Source organism: Trachurus trachurus (assembly GCF_905171665.1).
Source record: "Trachurus trachurus genome assembly, chromosome: 16".
NCBI classification, from domain to species: Eukaryota; Metazoa; Chordata; class Actinopteri; order Carangiformes; family Carangidae; genus Trachurus; species Trachurus trachurus.
In genome coordinates this window covers 26811244-26834480 of record NC_139902.1, presented here as the reverse complement: position 1 = coordinate 26834480, position 23237 = coordinate 26811244, and the positions used below count along the sequence as shown (strand labels likewise).

The following is a 23237-nucleotide window of genomic DNA, read 5'->3' as shown; positions in this document are numbered from 1 at the left end:
CAAGATAATTTTACAACTTTTCCTGATAAACATACCTAAACACAATACTTCTTATTGGTGTAGCAGGGTGAGGATACATCTTATATTGCCTGCCCCTCACTCAATACATACAGTAGGTCTCTGTCAATCACTGAGCAACAGTCTTACAATGAAGTAAACAAAACAAACAAAAACATAACAAAGTTTCAATCTGACATTTTCAAATTAATAAGAGTTTGTGAGCCATTAATCACTTGTGTCATAAGTTCTGGTGGTTATTTCTATAGCATTTTCTTGTATTAGAATATGTTTGTATAGGCCTTGAGATCATAAAACTTCCATAGTTTGACTCCAACTACAGAGATGCACTTTCAGATTTTATTTGTCATTTGAACTTTTACTGATCTATCTATCTATCTATCTATCTATCTATCTATCTATCTATCTATCTATCTATCTATCTATCTATCTATCTATCTATCTATTTTCATTAAAAAAAAAGGAAAGAAGAGGGGGAAAAGAAAAAAACGGCACCTAAAAAACATAAACAAAAACATAAAAAGCTATAAACAATAACTACATGAATTTGGTGAGGAAGAGATAACTTTTATTGCTAACTGGCAATCGTGTTTCAAATTTAGTGTTACTGCATTATTCATGCATGCCGATATATAATTAATCACCCACAGAGCAAAAAAAAAAAAAAGAGTGGCTGTGATTATTCACCGCGCTGCGTTGAGACAGAAACGCATAACTGGCAACCCGAGTCAGTCAGTCAGAGTGCATGCAGACAGTGTATTGTGCAGGAGCAAGCAGCAGCAGCAGCAGCAGCAGCAGCAGACTTCCCGCAGGGATCCCCAGGATTACACACAACAGACTGCTGCTGCTGTTTACATGGCTGACAGAGCAGCAGAGGACTAAACTAACTAATAAACTAACTTGGTCGGACGGTGCTACAACAATACTTCTGTGACACATCCGGGGGAATTTTAACAACACAATGGAGCAAGAATTTGAAGATATAGACTCGTCCGGGGGATGGCAAAACCTTTACAATGTAAGAGTCCGGACACTGGCTGCTGGCTGGGGCCTCTCGTGTTTCTATGACGATCGGTTGCTAACTTACTTAGCTTAGCTTAGCTTGAGTTGGTAGCCAGCAGCTAGCCCCGGTTAGGCACCTACTATAAGGTTAGCTTTAGCCGTATGGGTGACACATTCAACCTCACAGACCAACAGCAACATATTGTGTAAAGGTTAAAATAATAACGATGATGGTGTGTTGTGTAGCACTTATTTATTGACGGCGGCTGCAGAGCTTAGAAATAAATCGGGGCGCTAAGTGGTGGCTGACTTCCGTAGCTAAGAAAACGTGCAGCATAGTTGAGCTCATGTTAGCTAATGCTTGCTGACGCTAGCAGACGTCAGCTGCAGTTTCTGAGAATTCATCAGGACTTCCAGAGAAAAGCGCATGTGTTGTGTTTTACCACCAGCAGCAGCAGAAGCAGCAGCAGCAGCAGCAGCGGTCCAAAGAGAGCACACAGCACACCGTGCAGTTTATATTTCTGCTCCGGTTTAACTTTAGGGTTATGATAATGATGATGATGACCCTAAAATTCGCAGCCAGGCTTGGCTTGGAAGTTTTTGAGAGAGAGATTTAAACATTAAAATACTAATGCTGCAGAAGTTTGTAAAAAAAAAAAAATTAATTAGCCAGATAAATAATCTAATTGGGGGAAAGTAAAGTTAAACAATCCAACTATTCAGAGTGTAACGTTATGCTAAGAGGTGGAAATGCTTTTCAAAAGTAAAAACATGTCAATTCTGACATGTATTTTTTTCTCCTTTTCTTTAATTGTTTGGGTACATATCAGTAAAACAGTTAAGCTTGACCTATAAAGAAATAGAGAAAGTTATTGTGTAGCAGAAGCCGGGATATCATATTTGGCCTCACCTTGTACACACAATGAAAAGTATTTGTAGTAAAAACAACCGCTCTCATTACAAGAGTTTGACAAATGAGAGAAAAGCAGTAGAGCAGTACATGTCTGTACAGATGACACTTCCAAAGAAAACGATGCAAATGACACTCTGCACAAAGGCCTTTTATTATTATTGGTGCTTGCCACCACTTCTCTCAGGTAGATTGTAGGTCATGTGCAGTTTTCATGTCTTCCACTCATGTTGCTGAATCAATGTAAAGAGATGCACGACTCATGTTCTTCTTCTTCTTGTCTCAAAACAGGAGATCCGCAACCAAGCCAGCGAATATCCTTACAAAGTGGCAAAACTTCCAGTGAATCGGAATTTGAACCGCTACAGAGATGTCAGCCCATGTGAGTCTTATGACAAATGAGCTCGTTAATGAAAATTTTGAATGACGTCTTTGTGATTTGCAATTATCTGTGTGATCTCCCCCCCCCCCCCCCCCCCCCCCCATCTGCTTTCAGATGATCACAGTCGAGTAAAACTTGAAAACTCTGAAAATGACTACATCAATGCAAGTTTAGTCATGATGGAAGAAGCCCAAAGAGCTTATATTCTTTCTCAGGTATGATTGCACTCACAGTTATCTAAATGACACTGTATGAGTGTACACTGATATGATCTGTAGGTCACTTAAAGGAGAATATGCATGAAGGATTTCCCATTGATTCCTGTGTCTTCTGCTTTCACAGGGGCCTTTGAGGAATACCTGTGGTCATTTTTGGCTAATGGTTTGGGAGCAGTGTTCCAAAGCTGTTATTATGCTCAACAGAGTTATTGAAAAGGGATCTGTAAGTACAATTCCTGTCATGTATTGACACTTAGCCTAAGATGTGCATACACAGAGAGCATTTAGCATATTTTTATATTCTAATTTAGCATTATTCATTGATCCATTGATGGTAAACCTCTTCATTATCCAAAAGAATAGCTTATCTTATCAAAACTAGCCTCTATCTTAAAGCTAACATAAAAACCAGGTTATATCTGTTTTGAGAAGCCAAGGCAGGGAAGGAAATGAGTGTATTTCCCAAACTGTTGCACCATCCCCTTTATATCTGATTGTTTTTTTTGTTGCAACACTTGTGAATTATTCAATATAGATAAGTCAAACATGATTCACGTATTTGACACGTAGTTTTCTTGTTTCTCTGCCATCTAAACATAGTGTGCTGAATGATTTTCCAAAGAAATTCCACATTATAAACTCTCCACAACAGGATGATGTCAGCTTCCAGTCTTTCTTTTTTGCAGGGTCATTAGGGTTAAACCGAACCTTTTGTAATGCTTAGTCGACGTTGTTTACCACTATTTATGACTTGAGGAAACATGTTGCTAAGGACTTTTGTAGTACAGTAACACAGCAGTATTGGTTCTCATGACTCGGAGGATAAATATCATAATCAGATGTGTTTGTTTGGGCTCAGAGCATTCCTATACACTGGTAATGGTGTGTTGCTATTGATAAAGATTGATCAATTGCATTGCCTCAGTCAACACACCCCTCTGAGGGCTCAGAGCATGTGGCTTCCCATCCAAGACTGAATTAATTGATTCTGTCTTAACAGGAAAAGTGTGCACAGTACTGGCCGACCACAGAAGAGCTACAGATGTCTTTCACAGACACAGGGTTTGTTGTCAGGCTACTCTCAGAGGAGGACCAATCTTATTACACAATCCGAGTGCTAGAACTGCAAAACACAAAGGTGAGCGTGCATGAGAGACTATTAGGTAATGTAACCTTTTCAGAGTCTGGAGTGGTCCGGTGTATTTTGTGTGGTGCAGTTGCTTTGTGTCCACTTTTGCTACAAAATCAGCAAATCTGCTCAGTGTTATAGGGATAGTTCAACATTTTGCCAAATTGGCCCATTGCCATAATCCCTATAGTTTTAGCAGTAGGTTTGTTACCTTTAATTGTCGGTGCAAGCTATTTTTAGAATGGCGGAGCAGAGCCGCAAGCTGCTCAGAGCTACGCTACGGAGGCTCATGGGATTTCTTGGTTTCCTTCATCAACTCATCAAATACACAATCCAACAACTCCACAGCGCTCTGGTGGACGGGTTGTGACCTGCACATTCACCACGCTATGAGATAATAACAGAACGTTACGAGACAAGGAGTCTCTGTATTTCCCTCTAAAACAACTCTGTCTGATAACGTTCTGTTATTATCTCATAGCGTGGTGAATGTGCAGGTCACAACTTGTCCACCAGAGCGTTTTGGAGTTGTTGGATTGTGTATTTGATGAGTTTGATGAGGGAAACCAAGAAATCCAATGAGCCTCCGTAGCTTAGCTCTGTACAGCTCGTGGCTCTGCTCCGCCGTTCTAAAAACAGCTTGCACCGACAATTAAAGGTAACAAACCTATAGGGATTATAGCAATGGGCCAATTTGCCAAAATGTTGAACTATCCCTTTAAGCGTAGTTGCAGTCACACCCGTCTCAGTCTTTGTGCATGCAGAAGATAAATGTTGTGATTTCATGGTGTGTGTGGTGTTTGTTCTAGTGACAAGTCAGGCTCAGTCATGTACAACTCCATCACTGTCAACGTCACATGCTCTCTGTCTGTCGTAGACCGGGGAGTCGAGGGAGATCTACCACTTTCACTACACCACGTGGCCTGACTTTGGTGTCCCCGAGTCTCCAGCCTCCTTCCTCAACTTCCTCTTCAAGGTGCGGGAGTTTGGCTCGCTGAGCGCGGAGCACGGGCCGTCCGTTGTGCACTGCAGCGCCGGGATTGGACGCTCAGGGACCTTCGCCTTGGTGGACACCTGCCTGGTGCTGGTAAGAAGAACTGCGAGGGGAGGGGGGGGCGGGTTGTTACCACACACAGGTAGCATTACAGAGAAATGCACCCTAGTATGGTAAGGGCAAACAGAGTTGAAACATTACTCAATATGTTCAAGTTTTGGCAAGAGGGTAAAGTGAGATGCAGTCATGATCGTACTCAGTGATACCTGCAAAAGGGGAGAGGTTGGGGCATGTTGATGTTACGCTTGTGCAGTCAAACAATGATGTTTGATTGTTTTAAGCACTGAAGCATAAAAGCTACCTGTCACTGATCACCTGGAAAATGAGTTTCTTCCAATGTACTATGAAAAACCTTTCTACATTCCCATGCATGTGTGAGTAAACTGAAAATGATCTGGAGGATTTCAAGTCTTGATAAATGTTTTTTTCCGTGTCCTTCAGCCTGTATGTTTATGTCAGGAATAAGCACTCGAAATCACTCTTAGGGCAGGGTGGAAACAAGAAAAGGGCATGACTGTATGAGAGTTAAGCAACATTTGATTCAGAATTGGATGACAGGTAGGATTTACTATCCGCAGTTGGTTAATATATATTTATTTCTTAATTTCAGTTTTCAAATAAATTAATCTGAATGGTGTGAGTCTCTGTTGAGCTGTCTCTTATCTCAGCATGTAGTGAAAACACAAGATTAACTGCATGGTTGTCTTCTAAACACCCTAATCTGTCCTTCAGATGGACAAATCTAAGAACCCATCATCGGTGGACATACAGAAGGTGCTACTGGACATGAGGGATTACCGCATGGGCCTGATCCAGACCCCAGACCAGCTCCGTTTCTCCTACATGGCCGTGATAGAGGGAGCCAGACTCGTCCTGTCAGACAACTCAGAAACTCAGGTAACTCAGACACATGTCTCTGGGAGTTAAACTGTACTATCTAATCTCATATTTTGACAGTTTTTTGTGATTATATTGCAGAAATGTACAACTATGAGGTAGTTATCAGTTTCAGTCCAAGTCCTGCAGCTGCTCTTAAGATCATTACACGATGGATAACTGTCAGTCTTAGCAAAAAATATAATGAATCAATCATTTTTAATTTGTTATGCTTCCATTGTATGATGCTAATCTTACTCCAGGTGATGTTAATTCCCGTATGTGTGCATAACTGATTATTATCCTGTTTGGAAATAACTGAATAATGTGCTGTAATAGTGACTGGTGTTGTGGAGCATATTGTCCGTGGCAGTTATCTATTGTAATTTTATACTTTGAGGCGGGCAGTTTTATTGTGAAAAAGGGGTTAGATTCAGTTGCATTCTATGTGGCATTAGGGAAGTCTTAAAGCCCTAAACCTTCAAGTGTTAACCCTGTAGAAACACCTGTTTGACCGGTGTTGCAGGGCAGTAAAAAATGTTTTGCGTTGCTTTTTATGGAAAATTTTGTCGTTTGGGAACTGGAAGGAAATGTTCATTTGTTTTCTCGTACGTCTTGTTTCCTGTAACAAAACAGAGAGTGCTGGCCAGAACTGCCCTCTCCGCGGAGCCAGATCTGCCCCCTCCGCCACCGCCACCCCGACCTCACCTCAACGACAGCAGGCCCAATGGTCAGCCAGCACCCTGTGGGGATATGCAGCCTCTCGCAGGAGACCACCAGATGGAAACAGAGCCAGATGGCCTTGACCACAGTGTGGCTGAGCACTCTGGGTAAGTAGCACCACCCAGGAATGCTTGAAGTGTTTTTTGTTTGTTTTCTTTTGCCAGGCTGATTTTGAAGAAAGCATACTGTGAAAGAAAAATATGAAGTTTAATACCTTGATTCCCATCTGTTCTGTTCTGATCTCCAAAATCCCACCTCAATGTTCCTTTCAGACTTCTGAGAAGTCAAGAGTGGTGGCACGTCGGTGCATGAAATTAATGTGTTTTTCAGACTGTTGTTTTCTGGCTTCTGCTTCCCCTAAAACTCTTTTCAATTTGTAGTGTTAGAAAGCGACACCGGGAGGAGAGGATTGCCAGCACTGCACAAAAGATCCAGCAGATGAAACAGAGACTGACCGACACAGAGAGGAAACGAGAGAAGTGGCTGTACTGGAGGCCCATCCTGCTCAACGTCGGCGCTGGAGCAGCTCTGGCTGTCGGCCTGCTGGTTTGCTGGATGTACTCCCAGTGAAACACTTTACTGGGTCACTTACAACTGACTCTTACTTTGCACCAGTACCTGGAGTTAGGTACTTCTCTAGGCAGATTTAGACAATAAGATGTGCATAACTGAGGGTATTTATTTCTTAAAGGTCAAAATGCGGGAGCGCTAGATCAAAATGAGTGTGTGTATATTTTTCATGTAAGATCTTAACAAAAATAGTAACATCTCAGGATCTTGGTGCCAGCACGATGATTTAATTTCCCTATCCTTCTTGTCACTGTTGATGAATGTACTGTATCATAGCAAATGGCTTTGAAAGAAACTTACTAAAGGTGCAGTACAAAGAAAAAAAAAATTCTGACAGGTTTATTTTTGCATTCTTTATTTGTAATGGTCAGATGTGTGTTGATCATCTGTGGACATGTTTTACATTTTGCATTTCAAAATAATGTTTGTTGACTGTCCATCCTACCATAGACACGTAGGAAGATTCCACACCCTAGAGGTCAGCTATGGGATATTTTCTCCGTTTGTTTTTCTGTAATGAAATTTTGCATTTCATGCATGCATTTAAGGTTTACCAGAGTACCACTTGTTCTTCCATTCACATTTAGCAGGGCATCCCGATATGTTTCAAACTCTGCTGGAATGTTAACCTTTAATTTTTCTGTTAAACGAGCACATTTTTTCTCCATAGGTTTTGGTTGTGGATCATCGTGGCTGTCGGGTCCCCCCACCCCCACCCCCTCGCCCCACGCGCCCTCACAGTTTAATGTGTTTATATTCACCCACTGGATGGGTTCATGTCATGTGTGTTCAGGTTATCCCACTTTTAGGAAACCAAAGGAAAGCTGTCCATTTTTACTCAAATACCAGCCAGGCAAGCTGTTCAATAGTACTCCCGTTATGTGGAATGTATGTTCTGTTGGAGCTTTGACAAAACTGACACCTGAATCACAAAGTTAAACTGGTCATAGCATCATTTTGTTGCATGTGACTTTTCTCTCTTTTTTTTTTTTTTGTTTAAATTTAAACCCATAGTATCACCAATTGGTTTTCAATGGACTGGGACCAATCTCTAGCTATAATAGTGCAATGTAGAAGTTGGAGCAGAAGCCCCCGGGGAGGTAGCAGACATGTGTGTACCTGTTTGTTTGCTGGTTTGAGATAGCTTTAATGTGCCTTGAAGTGAGTTAAATCAAAAAGAAAAAAAAGCGTGCTCCAAGGTTTCTTAGCACGATCAGTATGGGGAAGAAAAGAGAAAATGTTTTTGGGAGCTGTTGCGTCCCACTTAATAAGAGTAACATTATGCTGATTGATTCGTTTGTAACCGCAGGTATGATACGAGGAATTGTACCAGAGTTGATTGCACACCAAATGTGACGTAAGCATGTACTGACTCCTGAGATGAAATAACATGTTAGTGATTGGCTGGTTAGCACCGTTGGATTATGGCTTTCTACTCATTTAACCCAGAAATGATAGGCGACGTTTGACCATGACATTCCATTCATTCTAGTTTCCACATAAGATTTCAGGGGAGTTTTATACATTGCAGAGCTGCAGTGAGAATATGATAGATGGTGTTTTGAAAAATGCAAACAAAACGTGAAATAATGATTAAAATAAAACATTCATCTTTCTTTTTCTTTTTTTTACTTAAACCTCCGAGTCTGCTTGTGTTCTTTTTAATTCTGTCAGTAAACCACATTTACAGCAGTCACTGTTATCGATTCCAGTCCATTGATTCAGTATGTCAAGAAGAGACCTTGTTCATATTGACTGCATCAGTAATTTTAATTTTTCCTATCTCTGGGATGGCACTGTGTTAATACCTTGTGTAAAACTGCCTACTAGCTATACACTTTACACCAGGGATAACAGCCCCAAGCTACCAAAACTTTCACACTGACACAGTCTTGCTTCAGCAATAAAAATCATGTCAATGCTATAATTTAACTTATTTTAAGAGTGGGTCATGATAGTATGACACTGGATGATTTGGCTCAGAGTGGTGCTCCTTCTCCTTCACATTGACAACAGCCAACTGAGACACCTCAGGCAGTGATGCTCCTCTGGGCATGTTGTGCACCTGGAGAGATGCTTCACTTGCCCTGGGAAAACCTCAGGTCCCTCAGGAGGGACCCACTTCACTTCACCTGCTGCCTGCCATCAGCATATGACCTCAGCTTGAGCAGTTAGATATAAATAGATAGATGGTTCAGTCTCTCTCTCTGTCTTTATTTAAAAAATCTCATATGACCAACTAAATGAACTAGCTTCATATGAAACAAAAAATAAACATAGGCTACTTGAATACACACACAAAAAACCTAACAATAATTGGGACAAGAAAAATGGTGGATGATACACAGAAAATGACCTAAATGAAAACATTATAGTGCGAGCATAAAGTATGAATTTTAATAACTTTGTAAATGTAAATAATAATGTAAAACCTTACGAGAAATATTCCCTCCTATTTTGTACTGAACGTGAAGAACTACAAAAGGGTCCTTTCGTTGTTGTCGCAAACCTACCGTCGTTACAGACGATGGAAGGGGCAGCCACGGCGATGCCTGTGTAAAAATGAGCAACTGATTCTTTCATAAAAAATTAAATAAAAAAATAAATTTAAATTTCAGTAACTTATAAGTGATATCACGCTTGATATTGATTATTTTATTGAGAATTAGGCTTATAAAAGTCCGTATTTGTCTTTATTTATCGACAGGCATCTACGCAGTCGCCTTCACGCTCGCTTTTCCGCCACAGTTTAAACTGTCAGGATGAGAGGTTTGTTGTTTCCAGACGACAGACGAATACAAACATCAAATAAAGCTAAAAACAGACAGAGTTACTCACATTAGTTTAGGTTTTTTTTTTTAGGTTTTTAAAGCTGATAGGAGTTCACCGGCGGCCATGTCTTTGCCTCCAGAGAAAGCTTCAGAGCTCAAACAGATCATTCACAACCATCTGGTCAAGGTGAGTTAACTGCACAACGTTAGCTTGTGTTTCTGTACATAACGTTACTTATTAGACCATATCCGTCTCTACGGTTCCCAACAACCCTGTAATAAATGAAAAGTTACGCATATTTGACGTATAGAGAAGCGGCCGGTGCTAATTTAATGCATAGCAAAGTAATATCTGCTGTGGGGCTGATGGGAGTTGGAGATGAGCGCTGATGTTGTACATTTAACTTCTGATGTGGTGCAAAAAATGACAGGATTTTACTGTGTTGTAGCCATAGCCAATCTTAATTAAAAAGATGATAATCAGATATAATCACAGCAGGGGATGGTTATAAGGCCTCCATAAGGAAAAGTCAAAATATGTCACTGTGTTTTTGTTTGGGCTGCATGAATGAACATGTGTTAATTCAGTTTCCTCTGGTTGTCAGATGGATATCCATGGGAAGATCCGGGAGGTGCTGGCTGAGAGCGTGAGGGGGGACCAAGGCCCGGCTCACCAGTCTCTGTCTGAGGCTGACTTTCTACGAGCTTTGCAGAGCCGGGGCATCGTGGATGATGTGATGAGGGACCTGCACTTCGCCCAGGTTGACCAAGCATTTTGCATTGGGGTCATTCCTATGTTCCCACAGCCCTATGTTCCCACAGCCTTATGTTCCCACATTTCTAACTTTTGTTGTCACTGAAAATTAGGCCCTATGTTCCCACAGCCCTTTGGTCCCACCATTGGTTGGGTTTAGGCAATGAAGAAAGAAGTTGGTTAAGTTTAGTAAAAAGACCCGGTAGAGGCTAGACAGGCCAGATAGATAGAGTCCAGATAGGTAGAGAGAGTCCAGTGGGAACATAGGGCTGAGGGAACATAGGGCTGTGGGAACATAGGTACACTCCCTTTGCATTTGACTGGGGCTGCTGCCAAGTTTCCCAACTGCACATCAAAAAACAAATATTTGAATATATTATTATTGAAATTCTAGATCCAGATAAGAGTTTATCCAGTGTCTATATTCAGTCACCTGTTGACCATTCTCTGCTTCTGTCACGTAACAGGAAGCGGCTGCAGGTGCAGAAACAGGACCTCATCCGAAGCCTGCCACTCACTTTGTTGACAGAGACATTATTCATCTGAAGAAATGTAAGACATGTCATTACACAACGCAAACACACCGATATACAGTAAGAGCAGGGCCTGTTTTCATACAGTAAAGACAGCTTTGTTACTGAGGCACAGATGAAACATTTAAAGTGCCAGTTATTAAAGATGCATTACATAATATACTGCATTTATCTATAGATTTGATTATTTATCTTTTGGTTGCTGTGATAGTTTCTCAGTGGGAGATTTACCCTAGATTGTGCAGATTATTATATATGTATGAGCTGTATAGTTAGTTATATAAATATATTGCTGATTTTATTGACACAGACTGTCTTTATATATGATTTGCTCTTTAAAGGGATCGTTCAACATTTTGGCAAATTGGCCCATTGCCATGCTACGGAGGCTCATGGGATTTCTTGGTTTCCCTCATCAAACTCATCAAATACACAATCCAACAACTCCAACACGCTCAATCTCGTGGACAAGTTGTGACCTGCACATTCACCACGCTATGAGATAATAACGGAAAGTTACGAGACGGAGTTGTTGAGAGGTAAATTCATGCGAAACCACTGATGCGCGTTGCCTTCAGGGGCAGTTTTTTGGCAAGCAGTCTCTGCATTTACCTCGAAAACAACTCTGTCTGGTAACGTTCTGTTATTATCTCATATTGTGGTGAATGTGCAGGTCACAACTTGTCCACCAGAGCGTTTTGGAGTTGTTGGATTGTGTATTTGATGAGTTTGATGAGGGAAACCAAGAAATCCCATTAGCCTCCGTAGCTTAGCTCTGTGCAGCTCGCGGCTCTGCTCCGCCGTTCTAAAAATAGCTTGCACCGACAATTAAAGGTAACGACCCTAACCCCTAACCCTACTCCTATGACTATAGGGATTATGACAATGGGCCAATTTGCCAAAATGTTGAACTATCCCTTTAAGCTCAAAGGGAGGCAGCTAATGACATCGTATCAGCTAACGATGGATAACTGTTAAACTGCTCCTGTCTCTCAGCATTGTATTTTAGCTCGATCACTGTCCCACAGTTATTAAGAAGTCTCATACAGTTGACCACACCTCTCTGCAGGTTTGTGTTAGCGATAAAATAGATTTGACTTGTTTTGAAGTGAGGGCATTCTGTCATTTCTCTCAGCCAACATTGACCCGTCAAGACGGTGCCTGTACCTCCAAGTGCTCGGAGGTAAGGCCTTCCTGGAGCACCTGCAGGAGCCGGAGCCTTTACCCGGGCAGGTGTGCTCGACTTTCACGCTCTACCTGCACTTCCGCAACCAGAGATTTCGCTCAAAGCCGGTGCCCTGCGCCTGCGAGCCCAACCTGGAGGAGGGCTTCCTCTTAGAGATACACAGAGACGGAATAGGTACCTGGTATCAGTCAGTCTCAGTTTTTATCTCTCTTTTCTTTTTAGAGGTACTGTTTTAAAATGTTGCAGACTTCTGCTCTTACCCGACCTGTTCTTTGTCATTGCTTTCATCCCTGCAGGAGACGGCAGTAAAATGGTAGACGCAACCACCATGTTGTCCATGTGTGACCCGGTGCACTTGGTCCTGATCAAGACAGACACGTCCAGTGAGACAACGCTGGTCTCGTCCTACTTCCTGGACTGGAGGACGGTCCTCAGCTCGCCCAGTGGAAAGACCTGCTTCGCCGTGGAGCTGATGGGAGTCGGTGAGGAGAGATTTTTTTGTTTATTTACATTTTACATTTTATTTTTGTGTTTTTAATCATCATCTCTCTATTCTCTACAGCTAAGAGGAATGACAGAATATAACGATTTTCTGTTTTTCTAATGATTAATTAATCGTGTAGGTTATCGGTTAATCTTAACCATTATTTTCTCCTTCTAGTTTTAGTCAGCTACAAGGACAAAGGATATTAAAAAGCTCTCTGTCTGCTACTGAACAGACAAGACTTGTAAATGAAATAATTCGGATCATGTCTATGACTGATCTCACTGAGGATTTAAACTGTGACGTGTGTTTATTCTCCTAAAGTCAGACACTAACCAGCTGTGGAGATGTGTATTGTTAGGATCTAGAATAGATATAGCATCTATTATCTTAATTATATCCATTAACTTATTGATCAGGATCGTGTTATTACTGGTTCTTTTTTTTTTTTTTAATGACTGGACTAGAACTGGTTGGACTTGTTTCTCTCAACCACTTGTTCAGTTTACAACAGTTTGCGTCATTTGAAAATTTATGGTGAGCTAAGATAATCATCAGTTGGACTCACATGTAGCAGCTCTCATGTGAGCTTTTCCAAAGAATTTACTGTCAGATTTACTACCTACCACAGAAACAACATGAATAAAAACATGTGTTTTCAATTTGTTCCTTGTCGAACCTGTGGTTTGACAATTTCTTATTGTCCTTTTACTTTATTGCATTTACAGTCAAGTTCACTAGTAGTTGTGTTAGCTCCAGTTTACTTTCACTGCAGTGCAGCCATAAATAATAAATATATAAAAATATGGTTGTTAATAGTGAGTGGGCCGCCACAAATTAATCAGTGTATGGGAAATTATTGGTTGCTGCAGTTCGTAATGCAGTTCACTGGTAGCATAGTTGGTTATTGTGTGATGTTCTTCCAGCGTAATATAAAACAAAAACAACAGGAGCCGTTTAAGTCTCAGCTTTTTGTGTCAGTTACTGGTTTTAATGTGGTCGCTTGATCCTCCCTGTTTCTCTGGAAGCCTTTCACAGACAAAAATTCAAGCTGTTTGATCAACCAGTCTGACTGATGATGACTTAGACTGAGGCAGCGTCTGCCTCCATTGTTCCTCACAGGATGAATATGTGCACAAACAGTGAGAGGTTTATTGAATAACGAATAAAGTAAGACAGGGTATCCGCGGGGTCTTGAAAAGTATTAAAAGGTGATAAATCAATTTTGGGAAAATGAAGACCCTTAAAAAGTATTAAAAAGTCTTTTCACAATTTTATAAAGTCTTAAATTTTAAAGGTATTTTTTCTGAATTAGCTATCTGAGAGTTGGAGTCCTAAAAAACATTGTGTAAGTGTGTGAATTTATTAGTTTTAGTTTTGTTAAAAAAACAAAGATGAACCGGTTAATGAAAAAGAAAAGAAGACTTTTTTTGTTTGTTTTTTTGAGAGTGGAGCAATGTTTTTTTTTTGATAAACTTTGCCTTTTATTTATTATCCCAGCCTATTTTGAATTCTGTTGTATCATAGTGGTCTATAGTCTTTATCACAAAAACTAAAACTGTTAAGTCAAAAGTGTCACTGATGTAAATGGTTACAGTTTGAAGCGGTGGTGAGGTATTAAAAAAATATTGAGATGGTCTTGAAAAAGTCTTAAAAAGGTATTAGAATTAACTTCAAGATTCCTGTATATACCCTGTAAGAGATAAACGATAAGGAAAGATCAGAGAAAAGTAATTAAACGGTTATCTGTGTACGTCTGAGCGACAAAGCTGTATTTCCATCTGTCTAATTGTAAGTGTGTGTGTTTGTGTGTTTGTGTGTCACCAGGGAGTGAATGTAAAGTCCCAGCAGGTGTGTTGACCATCAGTCTGGAGCTGTACCCTCCTCTCACAGAGACTCTGAGCGGTGACATCATCAGCACACAGGTCAGTTCACTCCCTTTGTGTCTCGGTCTGTCTGTGGCTGCGCCGTTTATTCATCTGCCTCATTTACTCATGAATGAAATGAAACCGCTGTGAATGAGCGATGTGCTGCTCAGTGTAGCTGAACGCCGCTGACGATCGATCGATATCCCTGAGATACGATCCCGAAGGCGAGAAGAAACATCAGAGGCTCTATATTTAGCGCGATGATGTCACTGTGTTTCCCGTGCATGCAGCAATCGCTGGAGAGGCAGAGGACGGCGGAGAAGGAGAGGCTCTTCTTGGTCTATGCCAAGCAGTGGTGGAGGGAATTCCTCGAGATCCGGCCGTCGCACCAATCCAAGATGGTCAAGATATTTGCACAGGTTCATTTAAAATCTGATTTAAGTTTTATTTATTTATTTTGAATATTTTATTTTAACATTTTAAACTTTTTTTAATTTTATTTTTTACAAAAAATAGAAAAAAAACCTACATACAAAATGGGACATACTGTACAGCACCTGACATTGTTAAATGAAGTAATTGAAGTAAGAAAAGGAAAGACAGAGGCTATATGAGGATATACAATAACTAAAGTAGCCTAGTGCCTTCTGTCTCATCAGGGGTATGAATAAAAAAACAAAACAAAACGAAACACACACACACACACACGAAAAAACCCCAGAAATAATACAGGAAAATAATAAATTAGCAATACCACATAGCAGCCTGATTCATATATTGGTCATTTAGGTCTCATCATGTAAGGCCAAAAATGGTTTCCATGTTTCCTCATAACAGTTGGGTGCATTCCTGATCTAAATTCTATAAACAATGAATCTGTGGAGATTATTTGCATTTGGCCACAGATGCACTGGTTTGTTTTATTGTTTATTTTTTGGATCCACTGACATCAGATACTCTTCCTGGGGTCCCCAATGCAACTAAACACATTTATATTAATACATAACATGCATCTATTCTCTACACATATTTGAATACACGCACTCATGCACATCCAATTCATCCTGATGTGCTCAGATGACTGTAACCTACACATCATGTACACAAACAGAACAGACCAGTCAGAAAATGTCACAACTGAATAAAAAGAACAGGCATCATACAACAATATTAGTCGAGTCAACCGATCAAATCTGTAGTGGTAAATTGATCTTCTTATAGTTTATTAGTTTATATCGTGCTCCTAATATGTTTAATCCCTTATATCAGGTTTTCTGATGGTTTAGTGTAATAATGCTCATATCTGGCTGCATGCTGTCACGTAACCTCTGTATGTGTGTGTGTGTGTGTGTGTGTGTGTGCGTGCATTGTGCAGGATGAGAACGGCATCAGCAGACCGGTGTGTTGCTATGTGCGTGTCCTGCGGGCGGGCCGGCTGCTGGAGAGTCCTCGCCAGGCGGCCCGCTTCCTCAGCCTGCTGGCCCAGGAGAAGGCCCCGGTGGTGGGAGGAGGCGGAGGCAAGCAGGAGCAGTGGTGCACGCTAATGGCTTTCCTGTGCAGAGGCAAGGTGAGGAGAGTGTATTTACTGTCGGTGATCTTTTTCCTGTCAAGTGCTACGCGTTCCAGTCGTTGTGCTACTATATACGTGGAATTTAATGTGTCATTATGAGTCCAACGCATCAAAGGATGTGGAGGAAATCTCTATCTTTATCTTTATCTGTAGCGGAGCTGAAATGTAACTGAGACCTGATTGTATTTTCTGACCGGTCCTGTCTGTGCGATGTTGTCGGCCGTGTGTTTTTGCCTTCTGTGATTTACTGCCTTGTTTGTGACATAATGTCTTCGAGTAAGTGCAGGGCGATCATCCAAACTCTCCATTTGGCATCTCTTAAATTGCCTTTGTGTTATTCCTAGTACAACCTTTGCTTGGCTCTGTGTAAACGATTTGGACATAGCATACCAGTGCTGTAGTGTTAATGAATAAATCTTTCCAAGGATAATAATATTACCATGATAGATGGAGGGAGGTAACAGGATCGTAAAGTCGCAGATGATCCTCAGTATTTTTTATTACCATTTCCTTTTTTGTTTTCATGCACTGTGAGGTTTATTTTTATTGAATAGTTGATTAAGTTAGTTTTTATTCCTTCTGATCTTCTCCTGGACTGAGCCACTGTGATGTGAGAAAAGCTGTGACACTATAATAACCTTAGCTTCAAGTTTAAATGTAGCATGTGTGAAGGTTATGGAGATCAAACTGAATATAGAATCAGTCATGACAGAAGAAGTTACTTAAAGAAAGAATGAAAAGTTTCAGAAACAGTAGAGTTCATGTTAAAGGAATAGTTCACCAAAAAATGAAATTCAGTCATTAGTGACTCATCCTCATGCTGATGAATACTCTGGAGTATTTTTTTATTTCTCAAAGTGCATCTGGAGACCTGGGAGGCCGGTTCGTAGTCCAACGAAAACTTTATATGAGATTAATAGGGCCTGACACAAAAACGTCCATAAAACTACACAAAAACAATTTAATATTCCTCCACACCGCTTGTTCGTGGCAGTCCAAGTGTCCTGAAGGGATATAGTCCAGAGTTTACCCGAAATGACGTCATTTGTGTGGAGGAATATTAGGAGGAATTGTTTTTGTGTAGTTTTATGGACTTTTTTGTGTCGGGCCCTATTAATCTCATATACAGTAAAGTTTTCGTTGGACTACGAACCGGGTCTCAACTTTGAGGAATTTCATTTTTTGGTGAACTATTCCTTTAAGGGAGTACAACATGCAGCTTCACTCACCCACACCAACCTCCCCATAACCTCAAATTCCTGGGTCACTGAGGAAAAAATAAACAAGAAAAGGAAAGGTTTAGAAATAGATAAGCTTCTATAAACTGTTTATGACAAAAATGAATTAAAAGACCCAAAAAAAAGAGGAAACAATCCTTAGTTTGGTTGTGAAAGTTTTCTAGGAAAGCTCACCACACCTTCAGGAACTCATTGTATGATCGGCAGATCTTTCTGAGGCTGAGACAGGAAGGACATTTCAGATTTAATAACAGATTCACACTCACAACAGGGATTCGTGGTTTAAACAACACAATCCCTGTTCCTTTGGTCAAGTTTTTACATTCAAACAAATGAGATACTCGACTCCCAGACAGCCATCTCTGCAAAGGTTTGCAATTATATGTTACTTCACCTGAAGTTACAATGACCATCTGTCTTTTTCTATTCAATAGATACAAATTATATCTGTATCAGAGCTGTTTTTTTTCCTATTTTCTTCAGTTAATAGAAGCTGTTTCCCTTTATTTGACAATCGGTGCAGATGATATCTCATGTATCTGCACTTGTGTCGAATGTTTTGCAAACCTCGCTCTCTTCTGTTACAGTACACAAGTCAGAGTGTAAAACAGCATCCGTAGACATGCATCAAATTAATGGAGAAAAGCTGTAATCCCATTTCCCTCTAACTTCCCCCTGAGAGCCACATAACCTCGGCCTGGCCCTTCTGACTGTCATGTATGTTTTGAATCAATGTCACAAGTCTCTGTTGCACCACACACAAAGTTTCGTTCCACGAGTCAAACAGAGAGAGAGAGAGAGAGAGAGAGAGATACATAAACTTGGCCCCAGCAGCCGTTTACACTCTTTCTCTCTCTCTCTCTCTTGCTTCTGAGCACAGCTGATTGTGTCATTTCTGAGAAAGAAGGATTCGTTCCGAGTTGACTGACTGATGCATTTTCATCTCACGACCAGATAGCGCGGAATTTCCCAGACCACCACAGGATAAATGTTTCCTGCTCTCTCCTCTGCGAGCGGCTGGCAAGACAGACAAGACACCACTCTCACAAAGTGGCCCTTGTCAGCTGTGATTTATGAGTTTCATTCCAGGGAAAATTAATTTAGCCTCATCAGTCCCCAGCCTGTTCTGATGCCGCCGTCCATATTAGCACTTCTGGGGAACATCTATCATTCTGACTCGCCCGTAGCTCGAGCCATCGCACAACAGCAGCAGCAGCAGCAGCAGCAGTAGTAGTGGTAGTGGTGGTAGTAGTAGGAGCAACAGCAACAGCAACAACAGTCCCCTCTCTATCCAGGCCTCTTCACTGGAAAATAAAAGTTTGTCAGGGACAGTTTGACATCTGCAGAGCTCATTTTCTGCCCAGCAAATTTTCTTGGGGTTTCTGAGAAACACAAACAACAGTGTATATTTGTATAGAGTAGAAAAATGACTAAAAATATCGATCAGTTTGTTAATTTTATATATACACACAAATGTTTTCCAGGAAAGCTCCCCACACCTCCAGGGAGATTTTGTTTTAACAGCTGAGTCATTTCACAGTAGAAATTGTTTTTTTTCCCCAGAAACCCACTTATAATCTAGTGTTATTTTAAGAATCATAATATTTCCGGGAAAAAATGTTAACATTTTTGAGAAATAATGTCTAAGTAGTGCTAATATTTCAAGATTAAAGTATCAGAATTTGAGCGTAATGTCATAATATCATTAAGATATTTCAAGAATAGAGACGTCATATTGAAGATATGAGACGATGAGGTAATGTTTTGAGGTTAAAGCTAGATTTGAACATGTTTTGCTCTGTATTGAATTGATCATCTGAGAAATGAACATGGAGGACAGCTCTCTGACCTCTTTGCAGCAGTAAATGTAACCAAATGTGTAAAAACTTAAAATAGCTTCAGGAGCGTTCAGCTGCCTGTCAGTGAATGGAAACGGCTCAGGAGGCTAATTGCTTTAAGAGATTTCACCAGGATTAAAAGAATCTGTTGCAACTTTGCAGCAGCAGAGATACATGACCTGAACCTAACCACTAACTAATCCTCTTGTTTTCTATAAACAACTAAGCTAAAATTAAATAAAATTGGTGTAAGTATAATGATAAGAGAACTGTAAACACATGAGAACAATCATGTCAAACATACATTCTCAGAAAAGCAGAGAGCATCTTAGCCTCCCCGAGCCATGTCCTCGCGGGTGAATTCGCTCTGTTGCCTTCAGGGCGCCGTTATGCCCTTCCTATGTGTAAAACGAACCGCTTCTCTAAATCATTCGTCCCCTCTGCACTCAGACTTTTAAATTCCTCAAAGCGTTTTTCTATTTTATTTTTTATATATATATATATATATACTATACCCATTTCAATCTCTATGTTGTTGTCTGATGTGTGTTGTACTTACTTACTTACTTACTTACGCCTGTCACCCCTTGCTGGGGTATAGGCCATTGACAAGGGACCTCCAGAGCACTCGGTCACTGGCTTTCTTTTCAATCTGCGACCCCCCCTGCGATGTGTGTTGTACTGACTATCTATTTATTGTCTATTTATGAAAAAAATGAAATGAATTGCCCCTTGTGGGATTAATAAAGTTGTTTTGAATTTGAATTTGAATTTGAATTACTGTATAGAGAGCCTAAGCGGAAGCAGGAAGTAACGGTCACCATGGGACCTCAACTCTGAAAAACTCTCCATACAAAAGAAATCAGCAGTTTGTTGTAAAACTATTGTAAAATAAAACTCAGAAGAATCTGTAAGCAGAAAGACTACAAGTCGCGTAGGTGACGTCACACACCAAATGCCGTCCTTTCCCGTGTCAGTTGGTGACGTATTTTTTGTGGGACACAGATCTGTAGTCCGTGGAGCGGTCTTTACACAAAATACATTCTTCTGTTGCCGTTTTATGATAAAGGGCTGATTTCTCTTCATGAAACGTGATGTTTTGAACAGGTAGAGGTCATATTTTTTTCTCATGGCGCTATTCAATCGGATCACGAAAAAAGCTTAGGCTCTCTATTGTGACCATGTTTCAAACTTCACAAGCACTGTGTGTGTGTGTGTGTGTCCTGTGCAGGGAGACTGTGAGGACCACGCCACCCTGCTGTGCAGCCTCCTGCTGGGCTTCGGTCTGGATGCATACGTGTGTGTGGGCACCAAAGCCAAGGGAGTGCCACACACCTGGGTCCTGACCCGCGGCACCGACGGCAGCATCACGTTCTGGGAGAGTCTGACGGCACACAGGTCTGATGTTCATCTCACACATCTACACACTGGTTACAGCCTGTTGGATAATGTGCAGGATGGTCTTTACTAGATATAATATGACTGGTACCTTTAAGCAGAAGTAAGCGATCCGGTCGTTTTGTCTAACTTCCTGTCAGCCGATGGAGTTAGCAGTCCCCGCCCTCGTCCCTACGTCACCACATTCACGCGCATCCCTTGGCTGCACACACAGAGAGGACCGCCCCTTTATGCCGTTCTCTCTCCTCATTGGATAAAGGTTGTAGGATACAAGGAAAGTTTTCTCCTCGGTTTACAGCAGAGCAGAGTGACTGACAGACCCGTGTTTCAGACCAAACACTCTATAGAAGTGATTGCTGTCGGAAGATAGAACTATTTAAGACTTATATTAACACAAATATTCTGCTTACTTCTGCTTTAACGTTTTAAACAAGAAAAGAACTATGCTTCATGATATTCAAAAATGTACTACTTATTTTCCTGTAACTTCTGCAGCCAGATGAAATCATTTGACTACACTGGGTTTTTTGTTTGGGCCTCATTAGACAGTCTTTGTGTGTTTGTCAGCAGCAGCAGCAGCAACAGCAGCAGCTCTCTCACAATCCCATGAATGGATTTCCATGAAATTTGGAATCCAGGCTTTGGGCCAAGGAAGAATTGATTATATTCTGGTGTTTATCCACTTCTGGGATTTTCTCCATTAATTACTGTGTTGTAGCCAAAAGAGGTCTGAGTAACAGATAGTAGGACCTTTACTTGTCAGCTAACACTGATGCATTAGTGAGATGCATCTGAGATTGCGCATCACTTTGATCACAGAAAACCTTTTAGTTTCTAAGTTTGCGCCTCTTGTCCCACTCGTGTGGTCAGATACCTCCACAGGCCGATAGACCCGGATGCCCCACCCCTGGCCCCCCAGCCCAAACCCACATCCCCCTACCGCACCGTGGGCTGCGTCTTCAACCAGCAGACCTTCCTGGCCAACTGCCAGCCGTCCGACGCTGTGGAGCTGTGTGTCTTTGACTTCCAGGTAGGAGCAATTACATTCACTCCCACCATCACCACTATATCTATCATTATATCTATTTCTAACATGGTTCATTGTCCATTGTAGTGTTGATAAAGTGCCGAGCTGAAATATCACTGTGCTGTTTGTTTAATTGGGAGGTTTTGTGTTGGGTCTGTTTTTCCTTCAGAATCAGTCCCGGTGGAAGGCGATGAGCGAGGAGGCTCTGAAGTCAGTTTGTGCCCCGGGCTCCACCACCTCTTTGCCCCCTCTGCCTCCGCTCTGTGCCCCTTCTCTGGATCCGGCTGCGTCCAGCAACCAGCTGGAGCTGGAGATGCGTTACCTGGTGTCTGAGCACAGGAAGGTAAAACCCTGTCTGGCTGATGACAACTAGGATCAACACTTATTTACATTTATGTTTGAGTAATTTACCTTTAAAGGAGACATATTATGCCCCTTTTCCACAAATTAAAATAGTTCCCAAGTGTCTTAAAGACATGTCTGTGACATGCTTTGGTCAAGGATCAAACATCACAGCTCTTTTCATCCTCTCAAAACAGCCCTGTTCAGAACAGCTGGTTTCAGTGCTTGCCCCGCGCTGCCCCTTCTACCGGTACCAGGTAGGGGTGGGGTGGGGTTATGCAAATTAGAGACCTAGTTACATCACTGTAAGATAACTGAGGGAACAGCTCGTAAAACCATGTGGATTTCAACCTAGGGAGCCTGCACATTACAGATTTTTGTGTCAATTCTCACATTTTGGGGCCGGAAGGCAAAACAAACACCCAAATATATGTTAAAGAGCCTTCAAAAAGTGATATTTCCATAATATGTCCCCTTTGAATATTGAATTCTATATTCAAGATGGTATTAGATGGTGTAACTAACCCCTGTGGTGCTCTGTTCTCCAGGATCTGGAGCTGGCGACAGTCTGGGACGACCACCTGTCCTACCTGCTGTCCTCGGCCTTATCGGCCTACGAGCTGGAGCGCTGCACCGGCGTCTCCTGTGGCAACGAGGAGTTCCAGGACGCGGTGAGGAGGGCGGTGCCGGACGGACACACCTTCAAAGGCTTCCCCATACACTTCGTCCACCGCAACGCCCGCAGAGCCTTCGCCACCTGCCTCAAGTGAGACACGTTGCTGGATGTCATCTGTGTTTGTACAAACTTTTATTTGCCATTTGCCCCTTTTGTCTTTTCAGCTCTTCATATTTCTTGTGTCTTGTGTCTCTTGTCACTCTCTCCGCAGGTCCCCGTTCTGCCAGGAAATAGTTTGTTGTCGTGGAGACCACGTGAGGCTGGCGGTCCGTGTCCGTGTGTTTGTGTACCCAGAGAATGCGTGTGCAGTGTGGCTCATGTTTGCATGTAAATATCGCTCAGTACTCTAAAATGTGAGGAGACGGTAGCTCCCAGATTATGCTGCTACTGACAGGTATGTTTATTTTATAAACATTATACATTATATATTTTATTTTTATATGCCATTATACATTTTTATATACATTTGACGATACATGATTTTTAAATTAAGCAGTTTTTAGTGATTTTAACAGATGTTTGTGGCGTTTTCTACTCTGGTGCTTGGACATTTATTCTGTAGTCCTGTTGACTCATTTGTACAGACTTTTGCGATCAGATTTGTATTTATTTATCTATCCATTTTTTGAAAATAAATGGAGTACTCTTACTCTTTCTTGTTATCATGAAT

General features: G+C 41.3%; 2 protein-coding genes across 2 annotated transcripts; both read left to right on the top strand.

Annotated features, from left to right (window-relative positions):
* The first annotated feature begins 787 nt into the window (after window positions 1–787).
* Window positions 788–8479, top strand: ptpn2a (protein tyrosine phosphatase non-receptor type 2a). The gene is made up of 9 exons (XM_083990052.1): window positions 788–1036; window positions 2222–2312; window positions 2427–2527; window positions 2655–2753; window positions 3531–3668; window positions 4537–4746; window positions 5446–5610; window positions 6226–6419; window positions 6693–8479. The coding sequence occupies exons 1-9, from the start codon at window positions 980–982 to the stop codon at window positions 6880–6882; spliced, it is 1245 nt and encodes a 414-aa protein (XP_083846178.1). The 5' UTR covers window positions 788–979; the 3' UTR covers window positions 6883–8479.
* Window positions 8480–9642: 1163 nt separating this feature from the next.
* Window positions 9643–22917, top strand: cep76 (centrosomal protein 76; the record flags this gene model as incomplete). Its single annotated transcript, XM_083990051.1, has 13 exons — window positions 9643–9840; window positions 10259–10414; window positions 10875–10959; window positions 12076–12300; window positions 12423–12608; window positions 14438–14535; window positions 14769–14897; window positions 15854–16045; window positions 20356–20522; window positions 21393–21552; window positions 21719–21892; window positions 22440–22657; window positions 22779–22917. Exons 1-13 carry the CDS (start codon window positions 9778–9780, stop codon window positions 22915–22917), a joined length of 1992 nt encoding a protein of 663 aa, XP_083846177.1. The 5' UTR covers window positions 9643–9777.
* Between the last annotated feature and the right edge of the window lie 320 nt (window positions 22918–23237).